The sequence below is a fragment of the Labrus bergylta genome, chromosome 23 (genome assembly GCF_963930695.1).
Source record: "Labrus bergylta chromosome 23, fLabBer1.1, whole genome shotgun sequence".
Classification (NCBI taxonomy): Eukaryota; Metazoa; Chordata; class Actinopteri; order Labriformes; family Labridae; genus Labrus; species Labrus bergylta.
In genome coordinates, this window is record NC_089217.1 from 6,782,767 (window position 1) to 6,803,214 (window position 20,448).

Here is a 20,448-nt window from a genome sequence, read left to right on the forward strand (position 1 = left end):
AAACATCTTCTGAAAAAGATTTCCTATCCTATCTTTAATGACTTTATGAATGACTTCTCTTCACTCACCAACCAGCCGGATTTTCAAAGAGGTCATCAAACAGGATCTTCTTGACAGGATGATCTTTCTGTCTCTCCTCACTTGCCTCACTTTGGCTCAACTGAAAAGGCAGATGGGATTCTTTACATGCTGCGCCAAAGAGCACTTGGCCCACAGGAGTGATTGCATCCTCAAAGGATTAGCCAGTTGCAAAATGCCTAACACAGAACCAGAAAAAGAACATTAGCATAAAACAAACAAAAGAAGCAATAAAGAGCCACTGACATGTCTGTGCACGTCACTGAAAACCTGTTAATCATGAACTCTGTTTAATTGAATCCATTGATGTCAAGTTGACCGGTTCTTTTTTTTAAATCAAACATGTTGACTTTAAGGTTAATGCTTCTCTGGAATGTTCTCAGTCTGTCACAACTTGTAAACTGCCATTTTCTTTGATTTATGTCGTCAATAAAGTGACAAACTGGGACTAAACTGCATAAACCTGATTTAGAGATGCACTTCCATGCCATATCATGACACAGCATCTTTATTTGCACACAGGGTCAGCTGTTCTAGTGAAAGTCACAGCATGACAGTGATAAAAAAATATCTGTCAGGGACTGAGGGAATATTTGTCCTGCTGTTTGAATAATCCCCCCAGAGAGGACGAGGTATGGGGGAAAACAGAGTTCCAAGAGTCTATTTGTAGTTTATTCCAATGGCACTTTAGAGACTGACCTCATACAGCCCCCATAAAGAAACACAGTGTATGGACACTATTAGAAGGTCTACACTTAATCATGCAACTTTATAATATCCTATATCTTTATTATAGGATAATTACATTGATTATTGGAGTCTGAAGTGCTATAAAGACGCTATAAAGACAACATGAGCACTGGGTATGTTAAGGGGGGCAGCTGGAAGTGATCCTATTTAGGTACCAGCCTACAGGACTTTTGTTAGGCCCTAACCCTCACTTGACAGGAAATCCACACTTCAGCCGTTAACGGGCGGCGGGCTTAAAGCCCTCCAGAGAGAGCAGGAATGGTTTGAGGTAAATGCCAGACGCCCGGCCCTCGCTCATTAAGGCGCGTGCAGGTAATTTCATTCTTCTTTGGTCCCTTCTCCTCCCTTTGGTCTTTGTGTGTGTAAGTACCAGCAGGTGTAGAGGTGTGTGTGTGCGAGTGAGCTCAGGATGCTGCAACTAAGCGGCTCTATAGGCTTTGGCTGCAGGCATGGAGGTATACTCTGTGCGCCGTGCACACATCGCACCCACAACGTCAATCAGTGTCAGTGCAAAGAGGAATTCCAGACACTCGGAAAATCTGTATTGGAGCACATTTCCGCAGATTGGTTCCTTTTTGAACCTTAAGCTTGCCTTGTCCCATGTGCCTCATACACTCCAGGTAAATAAGTTAAGTTTGACAGCTGATTATGCATCAAGGGGGCAGATGTTGGCAGTGGGAGTGTTCTTTCATAACAGACCAAAGCAGTGGGAGTATAAACTTTCATGATTGATTCTTTTCACTCAAAGCCTTGGGCATATCGCGAAGGATTCCAAAATGTCACTCATTCTTCGGTACTGTTATTTTGAGCATGGGAAGTTTGGAAGCAAAACGATGTAAAAGGCTGATGAGCATTTTAAAAAAAACTAAAAACTAGCTGAAGAAGTAATCAGCATTACTGACACATATTTTTACAATTGCCAATAACAACAGTGTCAAGTTCTTGTCCATTTCTTGGACAGCACAATCAAAAGCTGCTTTCGATCAGATAAAGCAATTCCCAGATGATTTCCACTTAATTTGTGATCCTTACCAAAGTTCAGAAGTCATCTAAGTCAGACTTTAAGAAACTTTTCATGGTCATGTCCTTGCCTCATTTCTTTTAGTTGCTTCTGCTTTTATCATTTGTAGATTAGGGGGATGATTGGCCCTAAAACACTAGAAAGTTGGAAAAGTTGGCTTCTTAACCACAGAAAATAAACACAATGTGTTGAAAACATGATCCAACTGTGTTATGTCTTCTTTTTGGCATTTTCTGCCCCATTTTGTTCAAGTTGCTGAATACCAACACATTAAAGCTACTTTGGCCAACTGTAAAGAATTAAGCTCACAATGATTCATAATGGTTTTAAGTCAGTCTGTGTCTTTGCTCCTTCTTCCTCTGCTTTCTCTGCATGCCCACATAAACAAAAACCTATTTCATGGCCTGCTGAGCCACGTAAAGAGGTGTGGAAAGGAGAAGTGAGAAGGTGGAGGAGGACAGAGACTGGTAATGTTCCTCATCAAGGAGGGCAGCTAGGTTTTTGACACCATCAGCTCCCAGGGCCATTACCTGTCAGCATCCATGTAATCCAGACTCATTTGATTTTTTTCCTGACCGGCTGTTTACAGCACTTTGCCAAGCATGAGGGCCTCTAAAATAAATCTGCTTTAACACACAGCTGATGCCGTTTTCCAGCTGGCAGGTTCAGGTCGGATTTTCCGACATTGAGAGCAGTTGGTAAAATGTGTTTCTCCATGGGCCCAAACACATGCAATACATTTTTGCAATGCCCAGTGCTTATTACTCAATCTATTATTTGTGTAATTGTGATACTTGTCTTGGATTTGAACTGAACTTGAATCCATGTGTCCATGCCAAGACCAACAGCGCTGACCGTCTTATGCAATGAATCCTGACCATCTTATGTGACCAACAGTGCTGATAGTTTCGTACACTATCCATTGCCCTGGCTATGTTACATGATCAGAGTGCTGACAATATCACACAATGAACAGCGCAGATCATATTTTGCAATCTACAGCACTGACCATCTTACATGGTAAACAGTGCTGGCAGCTTACAGTTTTACCAGCGCTGATCATTTTACGTGGTCAACATTAGAAACAGGGCTACATTTCTTCCACAGTTGATGGTGCTGATAATTTTGTGCCGCCAATGGCAACGATCATCTTACAAGATTTGTGGTAACGACCGTCTTTTACGATCAATGGTGCTGACCATTGTACACAATCAACAGTGCTGATTGTATTATCTAATAAACAGCACTGACCATCTTTGGATGAACATGCTGACAATTTATATGATCAATGCCGGACTCAACTGCACATTAGACTGCGCTGATCATCTTGCACAATCAACAGCTATGACCATCTTAGGATCAATGTGCCGACCATCTTACACAATCAAAAGAGTAATCAACTGTGAAATCAACTACACTGAGTATCTTACACGATCAACTGCTCTGATCATCCTACAGGATTAAAAGCACTGGCTATCTTAAGTGATCAAAAGTGTTTACAGCTTACCTGATCATCAGCGCTGAAACATCTAAGATTTGAACTCTCTCTATTTTATTACTTTACAACCTGGTCGCTTGTCAAACACCCCCTATCCTAGCCTCCCCCCATCCCTGCACATTAAGAAGGCTAATCACCGGTGTGATCTCCTTCTTTTCACCTCTGACCCCCAACATTAGAATAACAACCTTAATACCAGCCACAAAACGTCTCGACGCTCCCCCCTCCCCAATTAGGAGGGTGCTTGTCCCCTCGCAGATGACAGATGAGGGGTCAAGCAGGTTGTCAGACCCCCTTGCAAGTTTCTCGTCGTGCTCACCAAGGGATGAAACAGGAGGATGTCCTTGCCTTGGGGAGTGACAAGAAAAAAAGGTTTAGAAAGGGAAGTTGCATTGACGTGGATAAATGACTGTCGGAGAATTGGGTACAGGAGCACAAAGCGCGGAGCAGCCGGGTAGGAAGCAGATGGGGAATTAGACCGATTGGATAGACTCAAGAGGAAGGAGCAATTCAAGCGAAAGCTGGGGCAGAGCAAAAAAACGATACTTAAAAGGCCGATTGAAAAACTGAAAAACCTTTACATAAAGGGCAGAGAATCAAAGCTATAGAAAGCAGACTGGAGGATTGACTGACCAAAGCAAAAACAAATAGAATAGGGAACATTAGAGAAAAAAGACAGACAGAGATAAGGCAGCTCTTGCTGTGCTGAAACTCTGCAGCAAGCCTTTTTTTCTCCGCTGCAATAAAAGCAGAGCTGCAGTCCAATGAATCAAGGCGTTGGGGGGCTTTGCTCTCTCTGTTGTGTGTTATGTCCAGTGCTAATGGCCAGCAGATGTGGAGGTATTTCACAAGTGTGGCTTTGGAAAACATTCCCGCACATAAATCCAATTAGGCCGGACCCTGCACACGAGCTAGCTTAAGAGCAGACGAACGCACTGTCGACCGCCCAAACACTCCACAGACACAGTTGACTTAAATAATCAGATTTCTTTATGCAGCTAGAGGAAGATGTAGACTCAGTAATGGTTAAAGACTTTCTAAGCTTGAGTAAACCGATGTTCTAATTCAGAGTTTTGGCTATTTGGGTTTGTCTGGGTTGGATGTTGTGGTGGGTAATCAGCTTTGACAGCTCAGTGTTTGCTGTCAGGTTTTCTTTACACAGGTGCTTGAAATATACTGGAGTGAACGGTTCCTTGAGACAACGCCACAGATTGCATCTGAAAGCTGACTTCGAGTCTTGGATTAAACATCAGGCCAAGGTTGCATCATCAATAGGAATGCTTTCTCCCAACGTTGCCAGGGATTTGGATCTAATCATTCAGATCAAATAACAATGCATGAACTCTGTGCCAAGCTAATAAACACAGAGGCAACACAACGTGGACATTTTCACTCTGGCAGTCTTTCTACTAACGTCACCCTCCTAAATTCAGTTTTTTATTCCTGTAGTACAATAATTAAAGCTTGTTTGGAAAAAGACCGGAAACCAGATGATCTCTCGCTTATGTGATTCCAATAAGGATAATGTTTTACGGGCTGAGGTTATTGGTCTTTAAGCATCAATATTCAACAAGTAATGAAAGCAGTAAATGCTTTATGTCCATCATTAAGCCTTTCAATTACAAAGCAGGCTCATAAATGTTTCTCCTCTGTGGTCTGGCAAGCGTGAATAGGTCATTTACAGATAACATGCATCATTTAGGATTATCAGTCAGCCATAGATTGAACACTTCCTGTAGGCTGATTTAACCCGATTAAACTTGACTTCTTCTTTGCTAAGCCCTGCTCCCCAGTTGCTGATGCTTCACCTGCAAAGGTTCACAATTAAGCAACACATTTTCAACTAAGTTATTTTTCAACTATAGGGACTTAAAGGTAAGTGAACAAGAGCTGGATATGCTTCTTAAGTAAACAACAGCAGACACGTTTCTCCCTGCAACTACAGTGGATTTTATCTGCTGCGGCGACTGCGCGGTACAACTCACAACAACAAACAGGTGAGGTTGAATCTTGCCATATTTTGGCTTGAGTTGCTGGAATGTACACTTCCCTAAACCATATAAAGAAAAGGGTAGAAACACAGCTGCTAACATTACCCTCAATGGATACACAGAAGCATACAGCTGAGATTGGCCCTGAAACATTTTTTTGTTTGTTTAATCAGTAACTTCATAATCAATGGTTCTGGAAATGATGCTAGGTTAATTGTATATATTGTAAACTAGTTAGCTGTGCGTGCTTACATTTGCAATATTGCATGTTGAAGCCATACTACGCTTCAACATGTAGAGGAATTAAAATCTGACTTGTTAGCTCTGCTTAGTGAACATTGCTTAGCTATGCAATTTGGCTGATTGGTGTTCTAAATTTTCAGGATTTCGAAACATTGAAAAACATAGTGTTGTTGCTATGGAAACATCATATCCTCAGGCTGAATTATGGAGAAAAACCCCATTACTTATTAAATCCAAGGAGGACATTGATTATAATTTTGCAAAAACACTTTTTGAAAACCTAAACGTTACGAAGGAAAGCAGGTGAAGTAATCACCAGCGGTATATTGCATCTGGCCTCCAGCTGTCAGCCTCAATGGTCTCTCCAGAATAGAATCCGATAATAAACTATTTTTGTTTCCTAATAAATTGTTTCACTTGAATGCTTTGGGCTGTGAGTGTTTACGTAATCTTCTTTTCACATCTTTTCATCGTCACTGTCCTTCAAAACTTTAACATAAGACAGCAGGATAACAATCGAATCAGGTTAATCAAAGTGAATCAGTTGCAAATGTTGTGTTTGACATAATGAGCTTGGCTAATATAGCTTTTAACTCATACTCCACAGGACACATTATGAGCACTCTGATTGTTTTACAAACATAGTGGAGGCAAGGTCATAAAAGAAAGATGATCAAATCTGCCCACATTCAGGTGTGAGTACACCCTACAACGTATACATGCAAACATCAGAAAACTGACTACAGTTCACATGACACTGACACCAATATCATCTTTTATCATCAGCAATTACAGCCATACAAAGGCTCTGACCTGGAATCAGCGCTCAGCAGCCTACTGTGTCTGGATCATGAGCTATTGTTTCTAGTGTGGCAGCTGCTGCATGCTTGTCTGGCACCTCATTCACTGCTAACTGGCTCCACGTGTGTAAAAGGATGGGTCCATGTACATTGCAAACACACAATCTATGGAGGTCCACACATTCAGGGCGGAAAGGCACACCTCGCCACACGCCACAGACGGACACACTTGCAAACACACACACTTGCCAATCCCCTGGCTTTAGTGGCACAGCGGGAGTGCGGTGGTCTTGTGTGGCTTTATTAACCTGGGGTGGGGCAGGGAGAGGTGAGATGGTAGAGCGAGGGATTGAAGAATGGGAGGGGGGAGAAAGAGGACAGAATAAGGGGGGTGAGGGGAGCCCCACCAGGTGCTAATAGATTTCCTGCAGCTTTGAAACGTTTGCTAGCACAGGTCCCCTGGAATGGAGTCGGGTTTCATCTGTGGCAAATTACCCGGACCGAAGATTGACCTCCCTTCAACACACACCCCAGACACACGCCTGCGACACACACTTACCAAGTGGGACAGATGTATGCACACACCCACAGCTACAAAGCACTAACATAAATCATCAGTAGTGAAATACCCTCACTAACCCATATTGGTATGCTTTAGGCATACATCTAATGGGGTACTTTTTCCCCTAAAGCTAATGCTAGCTTAGCATTCACTTTGGAAAGAGCTAATTTTAAAACTGAAGTTTTCTGAAAAATTTTGACAAACTAGAAAAAATAATTTTATGACGGGGATTATGTTGTAAAGTGTGTTTTGTTGACCTTTGACGGAGTCATGTATAACAATTTCTTCTTCTTCATTCTTTATATTAGGCTAAGCCGAGCTAAAATAACTTGGGAGCGGAAGTGTCGCCAAACATCATTTGTTTTTGGTTTAACGCTGGCGCTCAAGGGCGACATCTACTGGATCAAAAAGTCGCACATTCTTCCTTTAACCCTCTCATCGACTTCAGCTGCGATAATTACTCACAATTAATTAGACACACTTGCGCTCACTTCCCATCTAAGTACCCCTTACCTACTCTTGTGGTTGTAGAGATGCTTGTTTGCGTGCTTGTAATTTCTCCTACCTACCATATGTGCTTGTGTGATGTGTGTATGTGGGTGGTTGTGTTGGTTTGGCCAGAGGTGAGGTTTGTAAATGAGTCACTTATGCTCAGGAAACAATTGTATGTAGTATGAGTTTTCAAATATATAATTAATATAATGTAGTTGTAGGTGTGAGGATTGATCTGTCATGTTTTGCTGTACGAGTACATGAGAGTGCGTTGGCTTCTCAGAACATCTGCTTAAAGAGCTAGAGTCGTAAGTTCCAGCTTTAGTGGAATATAGCCACAGTAGACAGGGCTTTGCGTGTCACAGGGTCTTTATGAAGAGAGTGGGTTCTCTGTGTGTGCCAGACCCGAGCGCTTAATCACACACATTATCATCACACAGGGATGAAATGCTGACTGGCATTGTTAATCAAACACCTGGAGCTCGCAGCAAGGGAAATAAGTCAACACACACTCAACCAAAGTAAAAGATGTGTGAGTAAATGTCTTTGTTATGTAATTGACTTGTATCTGATCGCTTAGATATGAGTCTGCCTGTGAAACAAGAGACTCCCTGAGAGTCATCTTAGCTGTTTGTCCGTCTGTGTTAGTCATGACTCTGGAGATGAGTGTGTGTGTATGCTCTGAAGTTAAGTAAGGCATTCAGACAATTACTCAGTTGGTCAGTTAAAATCTGAGGAAATATAGTCACAGCATCCTGATGAATTGAATGCAATACAATATAACTCTGGTTGAATGACTGATCTATGTTACATATGTGATTTGTTAGGATTATTCTTATCAATAGTACAATCATTTCCTTTACAGAGTCATTATATAAATTACAAAAGGACATCTTTTCTTACTTTTCCTATGTTGTTATCCAGCTAGATATTATGTTTTGATGTTGCCCGTCTCCCTTGCCCCAATAAATGACATATTTTGTCATGTGCTGATATTTGTTTTATTGAGACCTTATTGGTCATTTAAAGTTGCTATTTTATTGCTTTGTTATGCCTTTATATACATTTTTTTAGAAAGCTTAAAGTTGCTATTTTATTGCTTTGTTATGCCTTTATATACATTTTTTTAGAAAGCTTTTCATTTGTTGGTATGCAATAAGAAAATACACCCAAAATGTTGAACTATTCCTTTAGAAATACACATTTTTAGTGAATAATTTAATGTCTCTCATATGACTTGAGCAGAGACTCTTCATCAGTTTCATGAATAACCCTATCCCCCTATCCCCCTATCCCCCCCCCCCCCCCCCCCCCATTTCCCATTCAGGCACCACCATTTAAGACAAAAGTTTGGACAGCTTGTTTCTTTTCCACATTGGATCTGTCTGAAAATCTCTACTGGAGCTCCTGTGTTCTCTCTCCTCCTCTGCTCCCCCTTCCCCTGAGATAAGGACCAATCATATTTCCAGTCAAGGACAGCTGATACAAAATCGTAGATGACGCTGGTGATCAAATAACCACATCAAATCTCCGGTGCTGGTTACTACACAGCCCAATGAGGGACGGAGTCCCACATCTGCCCTGAATATTTTTTCTGTTTCCCCAATACAGGCTCCACTTAAGCTGCACTTTCTCTGCGGCCAAAAAACATGGGAGGAACATGAAAAACCAAAGCTACCAGACTGCAGCAATTACAACAAAGTGAGTGCATAAATGAGCAGCAGATGAGTCACAAAGAAACTGAGCTCCCAACAGGGATCCAAAGTGGTGCAGAGACTGGGCAGCAGGTGAGGGAATTTGGATCCAAGCTGTTTTGGAAAGATAGAGAAATCTTTTGACGTATCTGAGCCAATTGTTTAAAGCGTTTTTCCAAGCTTTCATGTTGCACAACTTACACAAACTATGTAAACGATTACTTTAGCTAATTTTCAGAAGAAGTGCATCATTGCAGGGACAAACATGCAGAATCATTTTGCATGTCCCATACTTTAGCTACATGCTACCTGTAGCTGCTAAAAGTCTGTAATGGTCTGGATGATGAAAGAATGCCCCACTTTTACTGCGATATTCTTAAAGCTAGTATTGAAAAAAGAATGTAAGGATTTACATGTAGTGGCAACCTCTGAGTTAACTTCTGAATAAGACAAAGTTCTGAAGTTCAAACCAATCCCTGTTGACATAGTGCCAGAGCCCCGCTGGACAGGTTGCTAGCCAATCAAGTTTTGATACTGATGGAGAACAATTTATGCACATTTACACCCTTGGGAAATGTATAGTGTCCGCAGGAACCTGGTGCACCTACAGAAAATCCAGTCATAGGTAGAACATGCAAAGTCTACACAGTAAAGAGGCACAACGCAATGAAGCATTCCATAGTAAGAACATTCTATTCTAAACATATCAATCTCAACTTCCTTCAAATGATATCCCCCTGTGCCTTATAAGTATCACAATATGTCCATTATAGCAGCTGTGATTGGGTTTTGGGCCTGAGCCAAACAAATGCCTTTATGAGGTGTTTGAAATTTAAATGAAGGGGTATGAACTTCTTTTGGGATGTGGGTGGTTACAGATGTTGTTCCTGAGCACAAATTCAAAGTACAGGCTTAAAATTATACAGAAGGGCTCAAAGACAGGAGATGTGGAGAAAAACAAATACCACAACAATCCCTTGGTGGGCTTATCCTTGCTGTACTTTGTTGCCTGTTGAAGTTGTGAATGCTATTTTTTTCTGCTGACCGCGTCCCTCAAAGTTGTCCTTTCTTCCCAACAAGCATGTGGCTACTGGATTGTTTGTGGGCCGCATCTGTGAAAAGATGACATTTTCTCAGCAGTAGTTGGCCGAAACAGGTTTTGTGTGGGGGCGATGTACACTTTAGTAATCCAAAACCAGTCGTGCTATAACATTGCTTCTATGAAATAGACAGGAGAATTTGAAAACCATATCTTCTTCATCTTGCACAGACAGGAATGCAAGAGTAAGCATTTGCTGAGAAGAGGGAGGGTTTTGAGTACATGCATATAAATGAAGTGGTGAACTACGGTATGTGACCTCTACTAGTAAAGTATATGGGCACCATGCTCAAAGGACGTTGGACACCATCTTTGTACTCTTTGGAAAGGACCCTCTGGATAAACAAAGCTGTGGTGTAATGAGAGGACTGTAAATACATACAAATGTAATTACTTACATCATAAACTTTTCAGATTTCCCCTAGAAGCTGTTTACTTACTGGACTTCAGGCTAGATATCGACCGGTGATAAGAGGGACACAAGCCCACAGGCTAAGGATAACAATCCAAAACACAACAGGAGTAACCCCTCAGTGTAAACCGCCTGGGTCAGCTTGTTGCCAGACGCAAAATCCAGAGACCCAGGCAGGAAATCCACCAAGTGCTGTTGACATCGCAACTCATCCGTGGCAGACAAGGAATAACACTTTCGGAAGGGAAGTGTCTGGAGAATAGAAATCCAAAAAGACAGGGTGCTGTCACAGGAAAACTGTTTTTTAGCATGCTAATAAATCTTACACAATATTCATTTCAGGAGAGGAAATGCATTAAGATAAGTTATAAAGGAGTGACACATATCTTATTGCTACAAATTGGCGTACAAGTTAAAATCTAGTAGGCTTTAAGAGTCCAAATCACTACAAGACCCAGTTATGATAGATGAGAACAAAAGTGTTTGTAGGTCCTAACAGTGATACAATTAGATATAGTCCCCAAATGATAGGAAAACCAGTAAATGTGTGTTCATAAAAGTCCCCAATTTGTTTTAACAAACTCTAAACAAATAAAAGAGGGTCATTTTTAATTTGTAATTATTCAGTTTCCTCACTGAGCCTATGAAGTCATACTTGCCATAATGGCAGTTTCTTGTTTAAAGGTCTGGTCTGAAAAGTATGAGTGCACATTATTGGTCTCAGTATGGTCATTCAACAGCTAAGCTACCAACAATAAAGTGCATTTTTGATTAAAACTAAATACTTAAGATGTTTTAATTGGTCTCTTTTAAAACGTCCCTAAGCATATAAAGAATTTTAGGTTTTCTTGGTGTAACACACAGTATACCAAACAGAACAAGAGTATGTTTTAAACATCTATAATAAAGAGTAAAATGAGCCTGTAGTTTGTCTTTGGGGGGTAGTAAGAAATGGTTGCTCCAAGAATCTGGGCTTGAGCACAGCTGGTTTCAGGTTCAAGTGTGAAGCGAAACGCTAACGAGAAAGTCACTTACCATTTGATCAACATGCAATGGGGAAAACTGGATTTACTGTGAATTTATGACCAGAGAACATTACGGGTCGCTGTTAATGGACACGTCCTTGAGCCAAATTCAATGTTGTAGAGAGATGTGGCTGGACCCACGCCTGCGCGCTTTCTTTTCCTGGACATTATTGACTTTGGCTGGATGTCAGTTTCTGATCTTGGCTAGACACAGGGAGAGCAGACTCAGGGTGCTTCCTTCTCATTCTCACACACATTTGGATGGGAAATGAGTGTTGGCAGTGTGACAGAACCTAGTAAAAGAAATATGATCCACTGAATAAAAATAAAAAAAGAGACATTTTGCAAGAGGCACAACTCTGAACGAAATGCAACAGATATTAATCATCATTTTTTATTCTTAATATACCTCATTTTCACATGAATAAACTGATTATTTCTCTCCAGGATTATAAATATTCTATTTTCTTACTGTTGAGAACAACATCAGTTTTGTACAAATTTTTACATGACTGATTCTGGAGAATCAAATTCACTAAAGCACAATCGAAGGAGACGGACAGAAAGGCCCACTAAGACCCTCCCAAAGTGGAGTCTGGTGAGCGATAACTAGGTGGACTCCTCCATCAAGAGCTTGCCTTAAAATCTTGAAGGCAGAGCCAGGTTGACTGACAGACCCGCCAAATGTCTGCCAAAGAGTGGCAGCAAGGTAAAACACACAAAAAAAACCACATTAAGCAATTCTCAAGATTCCAGAAATAAAAAGGCCGACCCACACGATCCATACAGAGAGCACCAACATAATCAAAAACACCTCATATCACATGGAGAGTATATTGTTCCTGAGGTGACAGCATCTGAGTTTAGCACTTTGGAGTAGAATGGAGCCTTGTGATAAGTATGGAGCTCACCTTAATTCGCCAATGATATCTGTAAATTAATTATCAAGTAGCAGCATTTTAGATGGTTCGTATTTGACCTCAAATCATGTCTGCTTGTTATCTCAGTGTCCAAAGTGACCTAGGGGCCATACCAGTGTTTTTGCAAATTTAGCTCCTTAACAAATAATTCCTGGCCAAAGCTGTTGAATACATTTGATATTTGTTTAGTTTGTTAGGGACCATGTACAACAACGATGCATCGCACCAGATTTAGCTGATAAGCTAGATTCCGTTTTCTTACTTTTTGGACATCCATTGATTCCCATTCATTTCTGTACAACTTTAATAATCAAACTTACATGAGAAGCTTCTGGAAACAGCCATTTTATTCTTAGACTGTCTGCAACTGAAAAGATTTAATAAGTGCCTATTGGTACTAAGACAGTTTAAGACACACTGCTGCTTTGAGCTAAATGTGAAAAACAATGCTAGTCTACTGTACCATATATATAAGTACATTTGTGGCTAATGGGGTAACGTCTTGCATAGTTAAATTCCAAACTATTGGAACATATTGAGCAGTAAGTGAGGCTAAATGAAAGGTCAATGTATTACTTAAAATATTACTATTCATCCTGAAGGGCACATAAGACAATTTCCATTTATCCTTCCTAAATGTTTAAAGGTATTTCGGTCCCAACCTTTGTGTTTGACCGACTGACCCTCCAACAATGGGACTTCTTGAGCCACATTGCTGGTATAGCTTTAAACATGAACCACTGGAGCATGGTTTTCCAGAATACTGGCAGTCATGTCAAATATTTATGATTTGTATTAAGTAGCTTAAAACATGCCAAATCACTGGTATGACGCTTAAATAACTGAATCATACATGGCTTGGACAAATCAGACAGATTGAGGAGTGAATTCAAACAGTAAACTCGAAAATCAGATTCCCTCTCTTCTGCTGCTGACTGAGACCAGGCTGGAGCCAAATGCTGTCCCCCCAAGAGACAGGCAGTAAAAGCTGATCATATCATATCTCATCATGAAAAAATGCCTGACACCCACAATGTAATGCTTCCCAATATTACATAATAAAGCAGGAGCACAAAGGGAGAGTTTTTTTTTTTTTTTTTTCAAATCAGATAGTCAGCCACTTCCATGCAGCACAAGAAAGCCATTTAAGAGCCTTGATAAATTGCATAAATGTAATATTACAATAATAGGTTTCTCCACAAGAAAATAAGAGAGTCCTATATGGCACTTAATATTCTTGAGTTAGTAAATGTGGAGCATATGCATCATTGTTAGTTTCAGCAAATTGTATTTGTTGGATTGGTAAAATTGTGTGAAACGTTGAGAGTACAAAGTGCACCTTAAATCCCCTTGACATCATAAAATCGAAGTTTTTGTCAGTACAGTATGATGGGACAAAAACATAAAAACAAATACCTAAAAATTGTGAGAAATAAATGGCAGTGGTATTGTGACGCACAGAGATTATGATGCTTTTCTTAAGTGGTTTTCACTTCCCGACAGCATAAAGAATGTTTCCTGCAAACATGTGTTAGTGTTTAAACATTATACACACATAAAAATATGCATTCCCTGTTTTTTTAAGTGTTAGCGTGTTAAAGAAACTAACGTTCTCTGTAGATGTTTTGAAATGGAAACATTTGAATAAGAAACTGTTGATCAGTGAATTTAGAGGGAATTTGGTGATTCTGATGATGTTATTGGCTGTTTAACTAAGGATCTTATCTTTACATATCTGGTATCATAAAGCAGTTTTTGCCTTTTCAGTGAACCAATTAGGTACAGCACATAACCTACATATGAATCATTTTAACCTGTTATTGTCAATTCTCTCCCAGAACCGACACACATAAATACAAATCAAATAGTGGGATATCTCTCCACAGCAGTGCTGAACAAAACTGTGAAAGTGCAGCTATAGTTATAACAATCACAACACTCAAGTTTTCTGCCTGATGTTAAGTTGCTGACCTAACTAGTTGATCATTTTTGAATCCTTACTTTTGTAAATATTTACAGACGTCAAGAACACATCACTTCTTTCTCTATATATTGTATCTTCAGTACTTGGATTAAAATTTCATCTCAAAGTTTTTTATTCTCCTGGAATAGTTTCTAATTTTTTTAATTTTGCCAGGTTATTTTTTGACTGATAGGTGAACCAAAAACGATTTCACTGCTGTGCACTCTGGCAAACATGATAACGCAGTTTGAATAAAAACATCTACAGATAGTCTTTAAATTTTCATACAAGTCAGGTTGTTTTAGATATGTAGATTAGGGAAAAGAAGGCACACAAAATGAAAGGAGATGAACATATATATTCGATCAAATTAAGTACTGCGATAGATAGGATGAGAAGCAAAGACTGACTGCAGTCATTTCTAATAGATGGTATTATACCACAGTACTGCAAGAGGGAACCTCACTAATAGACAGGTATAGAAGGTTTTTCAGTCAGGAGCTACACTGTAAAGATAAAAGTGATTTAACACAGTGACAGCAGTATTCTCACAACCCATGTTCATTTCCTGTAACTGTGGCAACAAAAAACAGTAGCACACCATCCTTATGTTTCATTTAAATAACCAATAAGTAGTAAAACAAATACTAAACTTCTTTCCACTCCTCAGCGACAGTTTAAATAGCTAAAAGGTTCATCTGAGTAGCACAGTCCACATGGCACTAGAGATTTTGTCCAGTGAGCATGCATAGGACACCAGCCAGGCTCACCCTGATTGGTTGATGCGCACTATTACAACAAAGTTTTCATTGGAGCAATCCAACACAAAGGCAGAAAAATCCACATTGTTTACCAGTCGCTGGATCATGGCTGATGGTTGTATGATCAGCAAGAAATTCAGAACTGTACTCTTCGAAGCAGGCGCTCTGTGGCAATTGGAGAGTTGGTTTCTGTGCATTAAAATAGCAATGAGCATGACTTCATGATTTCATACTGTATCTACTTGAAAGAACACTGTGCCGAAAAGAAAGACGATGCATCTTGAGACTCCTCTGAGGCGCTGTGAAAATGGTTTAGGTAGTGTGCTCTTAAATAGTAGACTAAAACCCACAATTTCATCAGCCACCCAACAGAGGCACACAAGGGCCAGGAGCTTGTGGTGCAACAATTTAGCATCTGTTACAGCAATCTGAGCGGAATTCTCAACCCCGAAAAAAACCAAAACAATAAATATCTAATATCTACCCACGGCAAATCAACTCAAACGAAAGTGTGCCCTTGCAAATGATAGCGCTTGTTCTGGCAGTGGTGAAGAAAAACTGCTCAGCATCTTCAGTAAAAGTATAGGCCCCCCCCCCCAATGTGATTCAAACCCCTCTTATTCTATAAGGCAGCCTTATCTCTTTCATCAATGACATTGAGCCAGAAAAGTTCAGAAGTCGCCATTCCAAATGAATCTCTTGATTCCTCTACTCTTAGCTGGCAGGTACCAGTGATGATGAAGGACAGGCAGGGTTTAGTTCTTTCTTATCTTTCAGACCGATGTCTTCAAATATCCATTTCTTTTCCAAATTTTCCTTTGCATCCGGTCAATTCCCTTTGAGAATCCCATGAGAGAAGGTATCAAAAGAATGAACGGGCAGGATGTAGGGCTCACAGGTTTTTGATTGTTAGCAACAAGCGCTTCTCATTAGGCATTCAACATTTTGGTTGGCACGCTGGTTGCCATTCTGGAGATAACGGAGGAAATGAGAGAGATGGTGAGACTGAGATGTTCAGTGGTCAAGATGGGATGGCCTGGTGTCTGGAGCCAGACAAAACCCAAAGCAGAACCAGCTGGAGGGCCACCATAAGCCAAAGTGAGGGGCTCAGTCCGGACGCCCCTCCACAGTCAGGGTCCTCCTCCTGGTGCCGAGCAGGGAGAAAAAGAAGTGAAATTACCGATGAAATCAGACAAATTCAACACTCTCCATTTGATTGTCATCAAAACCAGCCTCCAATCATAGCTTAGCATATAAGACTTGTAAGTCTTTGCAGTGGTCTACACGTGTAAAAAATTGGTTGAGCAGTTTGTATTTGTATCTATCCTCTTGATCAAACCACAGGTCTGATAATAGAAACAAGTTTTAAACCGCTTCTTCTATACCTGACTGCGATACTTAAAGCGCCGTTGTTGGACCAAAACTGATTGAAACCTTTTTTTTACGTCCAGCATCTGAAGGAATAAATGGAAAGTGATGTGATGTTTGATTTTTAGAGAGAGAAAAAGTTGAGAATCATAAAAAGCTGTTTTTTGTTTTAACTAGCCTCTACTTCCATAATCAGAAGTCAGCAGTGATAGACGCCACACTATGGTGTGAGATGGATAATGATAGATGTGGGATAGATACAAAGTGCATGGCTTAAAGTTCAAAGTCAGGTGAGATGGAGAACTGTTGGTGAAAGACAGAAAGAGAGTTTCGTTTAGAGGAGGTGAAAACAGACGGTGGGAGAACATGAAGAGTGGCGGGTGAGAATAATAAGGGCAGTAAAACAATGGAGAAAGACACAAAGAAGTGGAACCAAGCAGAAACAGTCTTAGACGCAAAATAAGGTGAAGATTAAGTAAGAAAACAAACAGAAAATAAGTGAACGGAGTATGACATAATGATAAAATGCTATTGAAAGCGTTATGGGACTGACCCGAGACAGCACATGAACAGTGGCAGCAGTAACATGAGCAGAGAGGAAGCCAATGGGGAGCCTGAGCTCCTTCGGCACATGGCCTCATCCTAACCATCAACAGCCAATCACAGAGCAGGAAATAGAGAAAACAGAGAGAGAGAGAGTCATGCAGCAGAATGTCCACACAGTTAGCAAGAAACAAGAAAGCAAATACGAGCAGCGAATAGAGAAAGTGGATTAGAAAACAGTCGTACAAGATGGATGCATTTTCATTTGGGTGTCAGAGAAAGTGTGTGTGTGTGTGTGTGTGTGTGTGTGTGTGTGTGTGTGTGTGTGTGTGTGTGTGTGTGTGTGAGAAAAACAGAACAGGCATAAGATTTCATTCATAAGACCCACAAACTCTGACACTGGAAAAAAGACTATAGAGTGAAAACAAACAGAGCATTCGAGCACAGAGGTTTCACACGCAGAGATTCTGTGCGGCTCATAAAACTGTTTGTTTAGCTTAGTTATTCAAAGTTGATGAGCGACCGACTGTTTGCCTTTGCGTGTGAAATCTGTGTGTATAAACCGTTTGAAGCATTGCAAGAAAACAAAAAGAAGTGACATGCACCGTGTACAGATATTAGTGATGGAAAGGTGCCATGGGTAGGATTTCCTCACTGACATATTGTCTTTCATATTGGGAGCAAAGATTCTAGATATTGGGCTCTGGCCAATGGAGCTGCAATCCTTCCTTATTTTTTACTTGTCTCTATTGTGTTCAGCTTCCTAGCGCTTCATTTCCAGGTGAAGAATTTAAACAGACCGGATTATGTCATCTGGAGAAAACATTTAGAAGGATAAGTAATAAAAAATATAAAGAAAAACACACTCCCAACAACAGGCAGCATTGACCATACATTCAGAGTTGGAAGGTCAACATTTTCTCAAATCTAAAGTTATGTTTTAATTCTTATACATATTGAAAATCTGATAAATATCTTTATTTCAAGACTTCTTTATTGATCATCACTTAAAACCATATGGGATAGAGAAAAACCCAGCAGACAATCAAAGTAAATCATTATTTTTGATAACCTATAAGCATTAGTATTCAGCCATTTCTTAGCTAAGATTTCCGCAGGCTAAGATGTAACTGAATGCCAACATCACTACTGCAGTGTTATATATACACAATGCCCTAAACAGAGCACCTTTAAAAGTGAAACGTTACAACTGTTCTCAAGAAAAAGTGGCAGAGATCTGAGGAGGCAACTTACATGTTCAGTGTTGTCAAAACAGACCGCAGGCCCTTTCCTGTACCGAGGATTCTGGGCCAGCTCACAGGTATTAGGACCATCAGCTGGATTAGGACATTCAGGAACATGACACACTTTCTGAGGGACTCAGTAACAGCAGCAACAAATAGTTGTTCTTCAGTAGACATTTGTAAAATTGATCAACCCATAAAAAATGTAAAATGTCCCCCATGATTAAAGGAAACAAAATCAATAGGATGTCTTGTATTACTGTCCATATCCAGCACTTTGAGTACAATAATGAAGGGACAATTAAGTCTTAAAGCAACTTGTCTCTTTTCAGATTTCATGCACATTGCTCAATACTTCAATGAGTCTCTTTCCAGCATCGTGTTTTTCCAAGAGGCTAGATCTGTAATTGACCACAGCCCTGTGTTTCAGAGAACCTCACAGATTTGTTTGTAAACTGTTCAACAGACTTATCCCACACTACCATCTGCTTTCCAGACACACGGTGAAACCCAGTGCAATATCAATAAGTGCGGAAATAACGACTGGTTATTACCAGTGCGGAATTACGAGGATGTAAATGCTTAAAAAGAAGGAGTTATGAGTATTGTGGGTAATGGAAACAGTCCCTTTACCAAAAGCTTGAAGAGAAAATATTATGTTATTTCTTGCAATTTTTACAGTCAGTGGTGAAAATATCTGCTAATAGCTGCATGTCAAAACAAGCAATTATCACAGTTACCCCGTAAAATACACAATTTTTCAACATCTGTTCACTAAATCAAATTGTCATTTTCTCTGCCAGATAAAAGCTGTGCTAGCGTAGAGGATACACTGCTGCTCCTCCTGTATTAACGGCTTGTTGTCACAGGACAAGCAGGTGAGTTTTCTATCAGCGATGATAAAAACCAGGTTCGTCTTGGGGAGCTTTTCCGCATGGTACATCCTGAAGAAGAGAAGACACACAAGAGACACAAGGCAACTTGTTGAGTCCAGGAAAAAGGGGAGATAATATTTCATTGGGAGACATTAGTATTTGACCAGAAAGCAGGTAAAGGATTTTTCTCTTCCGCTTTGTGGAAGAGTTTGATTACTCCTCAAGCATGACTAAGCAAAACTCCAGAAACCTTGGAATCTTTAACACAATGAAAAGCACACTATGGATCACTCAATCAAGCCTCCAAACTGCTTTTACTCCTAAGGGGACACGAACCTGCTGTGCCACCCCCACCTCTAAGACCTTTACAGAAACCCACATGTCGCTGGTGCACAAATGATTTTCTCTGCTTTCTTTTTATGGGGGTCGTTAAAAAGAAACGTGTGTGCAACTAATGTGCAGAAACGCGCCGCGGCATGCAGGCAGGCACTCCATTAGCCGGCACGAGGGGGCCTTAAAAAAAAAAAAAAAAGGGCTAGCGTACACACAAGAGTTCACCATGACACACACGAACATGCCAAGACGGTGGTCCCCGCGAGTGACTTGACTTCACCTTTATGGCATGTGAGTTTTTACAGCCTGCTCTTAGCGCAACCTCTGGGGACTTCATTTGTGTGTCATGGATGCGAATGGATCATTGCAGGGTCTGCATCTGTACATGCTACATACTACGACTGGTGTGTAGCTGAGACGGAGGCAATTCTTCTTACCTGCTGCAGTTCACACAGTCAATTTCGCCTCTGAAAGATATGCTCGCCGATTCAAAGTAGTACTGAATCTGCTCGGTGATGCAGACCTCTTTGGACAAGGCGTCTGACTGTTCGTCTTCCAGCTCAGCTGTGGAGTGACACACACGAACATTTACAAGAACATCCAAGTAAGAAGGCTTCATTGTACCTCATTTTACACAGGACTCAAAGACCAAAATGTTAAGGTGTAACATTGTTTAAAGATGCTAAAAGATAATAATGGAGTCAGAATACACATATTTCTCAATCATCCTTCAGAAGTTAAAATGTTACATTCAGAAAGAAAAGCTTAGCGTCCTA

At 40.5% G+C, this 20,448-nt stretch overlaps 1 protein-coding gene across 1 annotated transcript in view; it reads right to left on the minus strand.

The window, feature by feature from the left end:
• Positions 1-12,045: 12,045 nt before the first annotated feature.
• The window catches only part of cacna2d1a (calcium channel, voltage-dependent, alpha 2/delta subunit 1a), an 82,661-nt gene continuing 74,258 nt past the window's right edge, over positions 12,046-20,448 (minus strand). Inside the window, exons 35-38 of the mRNA XM_065951284.1 lie at positions 20,110-20,236; positions 19,296-19,408; positions 18,475-18,557; positions 12,046-16,453 (exon numbers count right to left, since the gene is read on the minus strand). Of these exons, the coding sequence (XP_065807356.1) occupies positions 16,331-16,453; positions 18,475-18,557; positions 19,296-19,408; positions 20,110-20,236 (446 nt within the window). The 3' untranslated portion in view covers positions 12,046-16,330. The remainder of the gene's footprint in view (positions 16,454-18,474; positions 18,558-19,295; positions 19,409-20,109; positions 20,237-20,448) is intronic.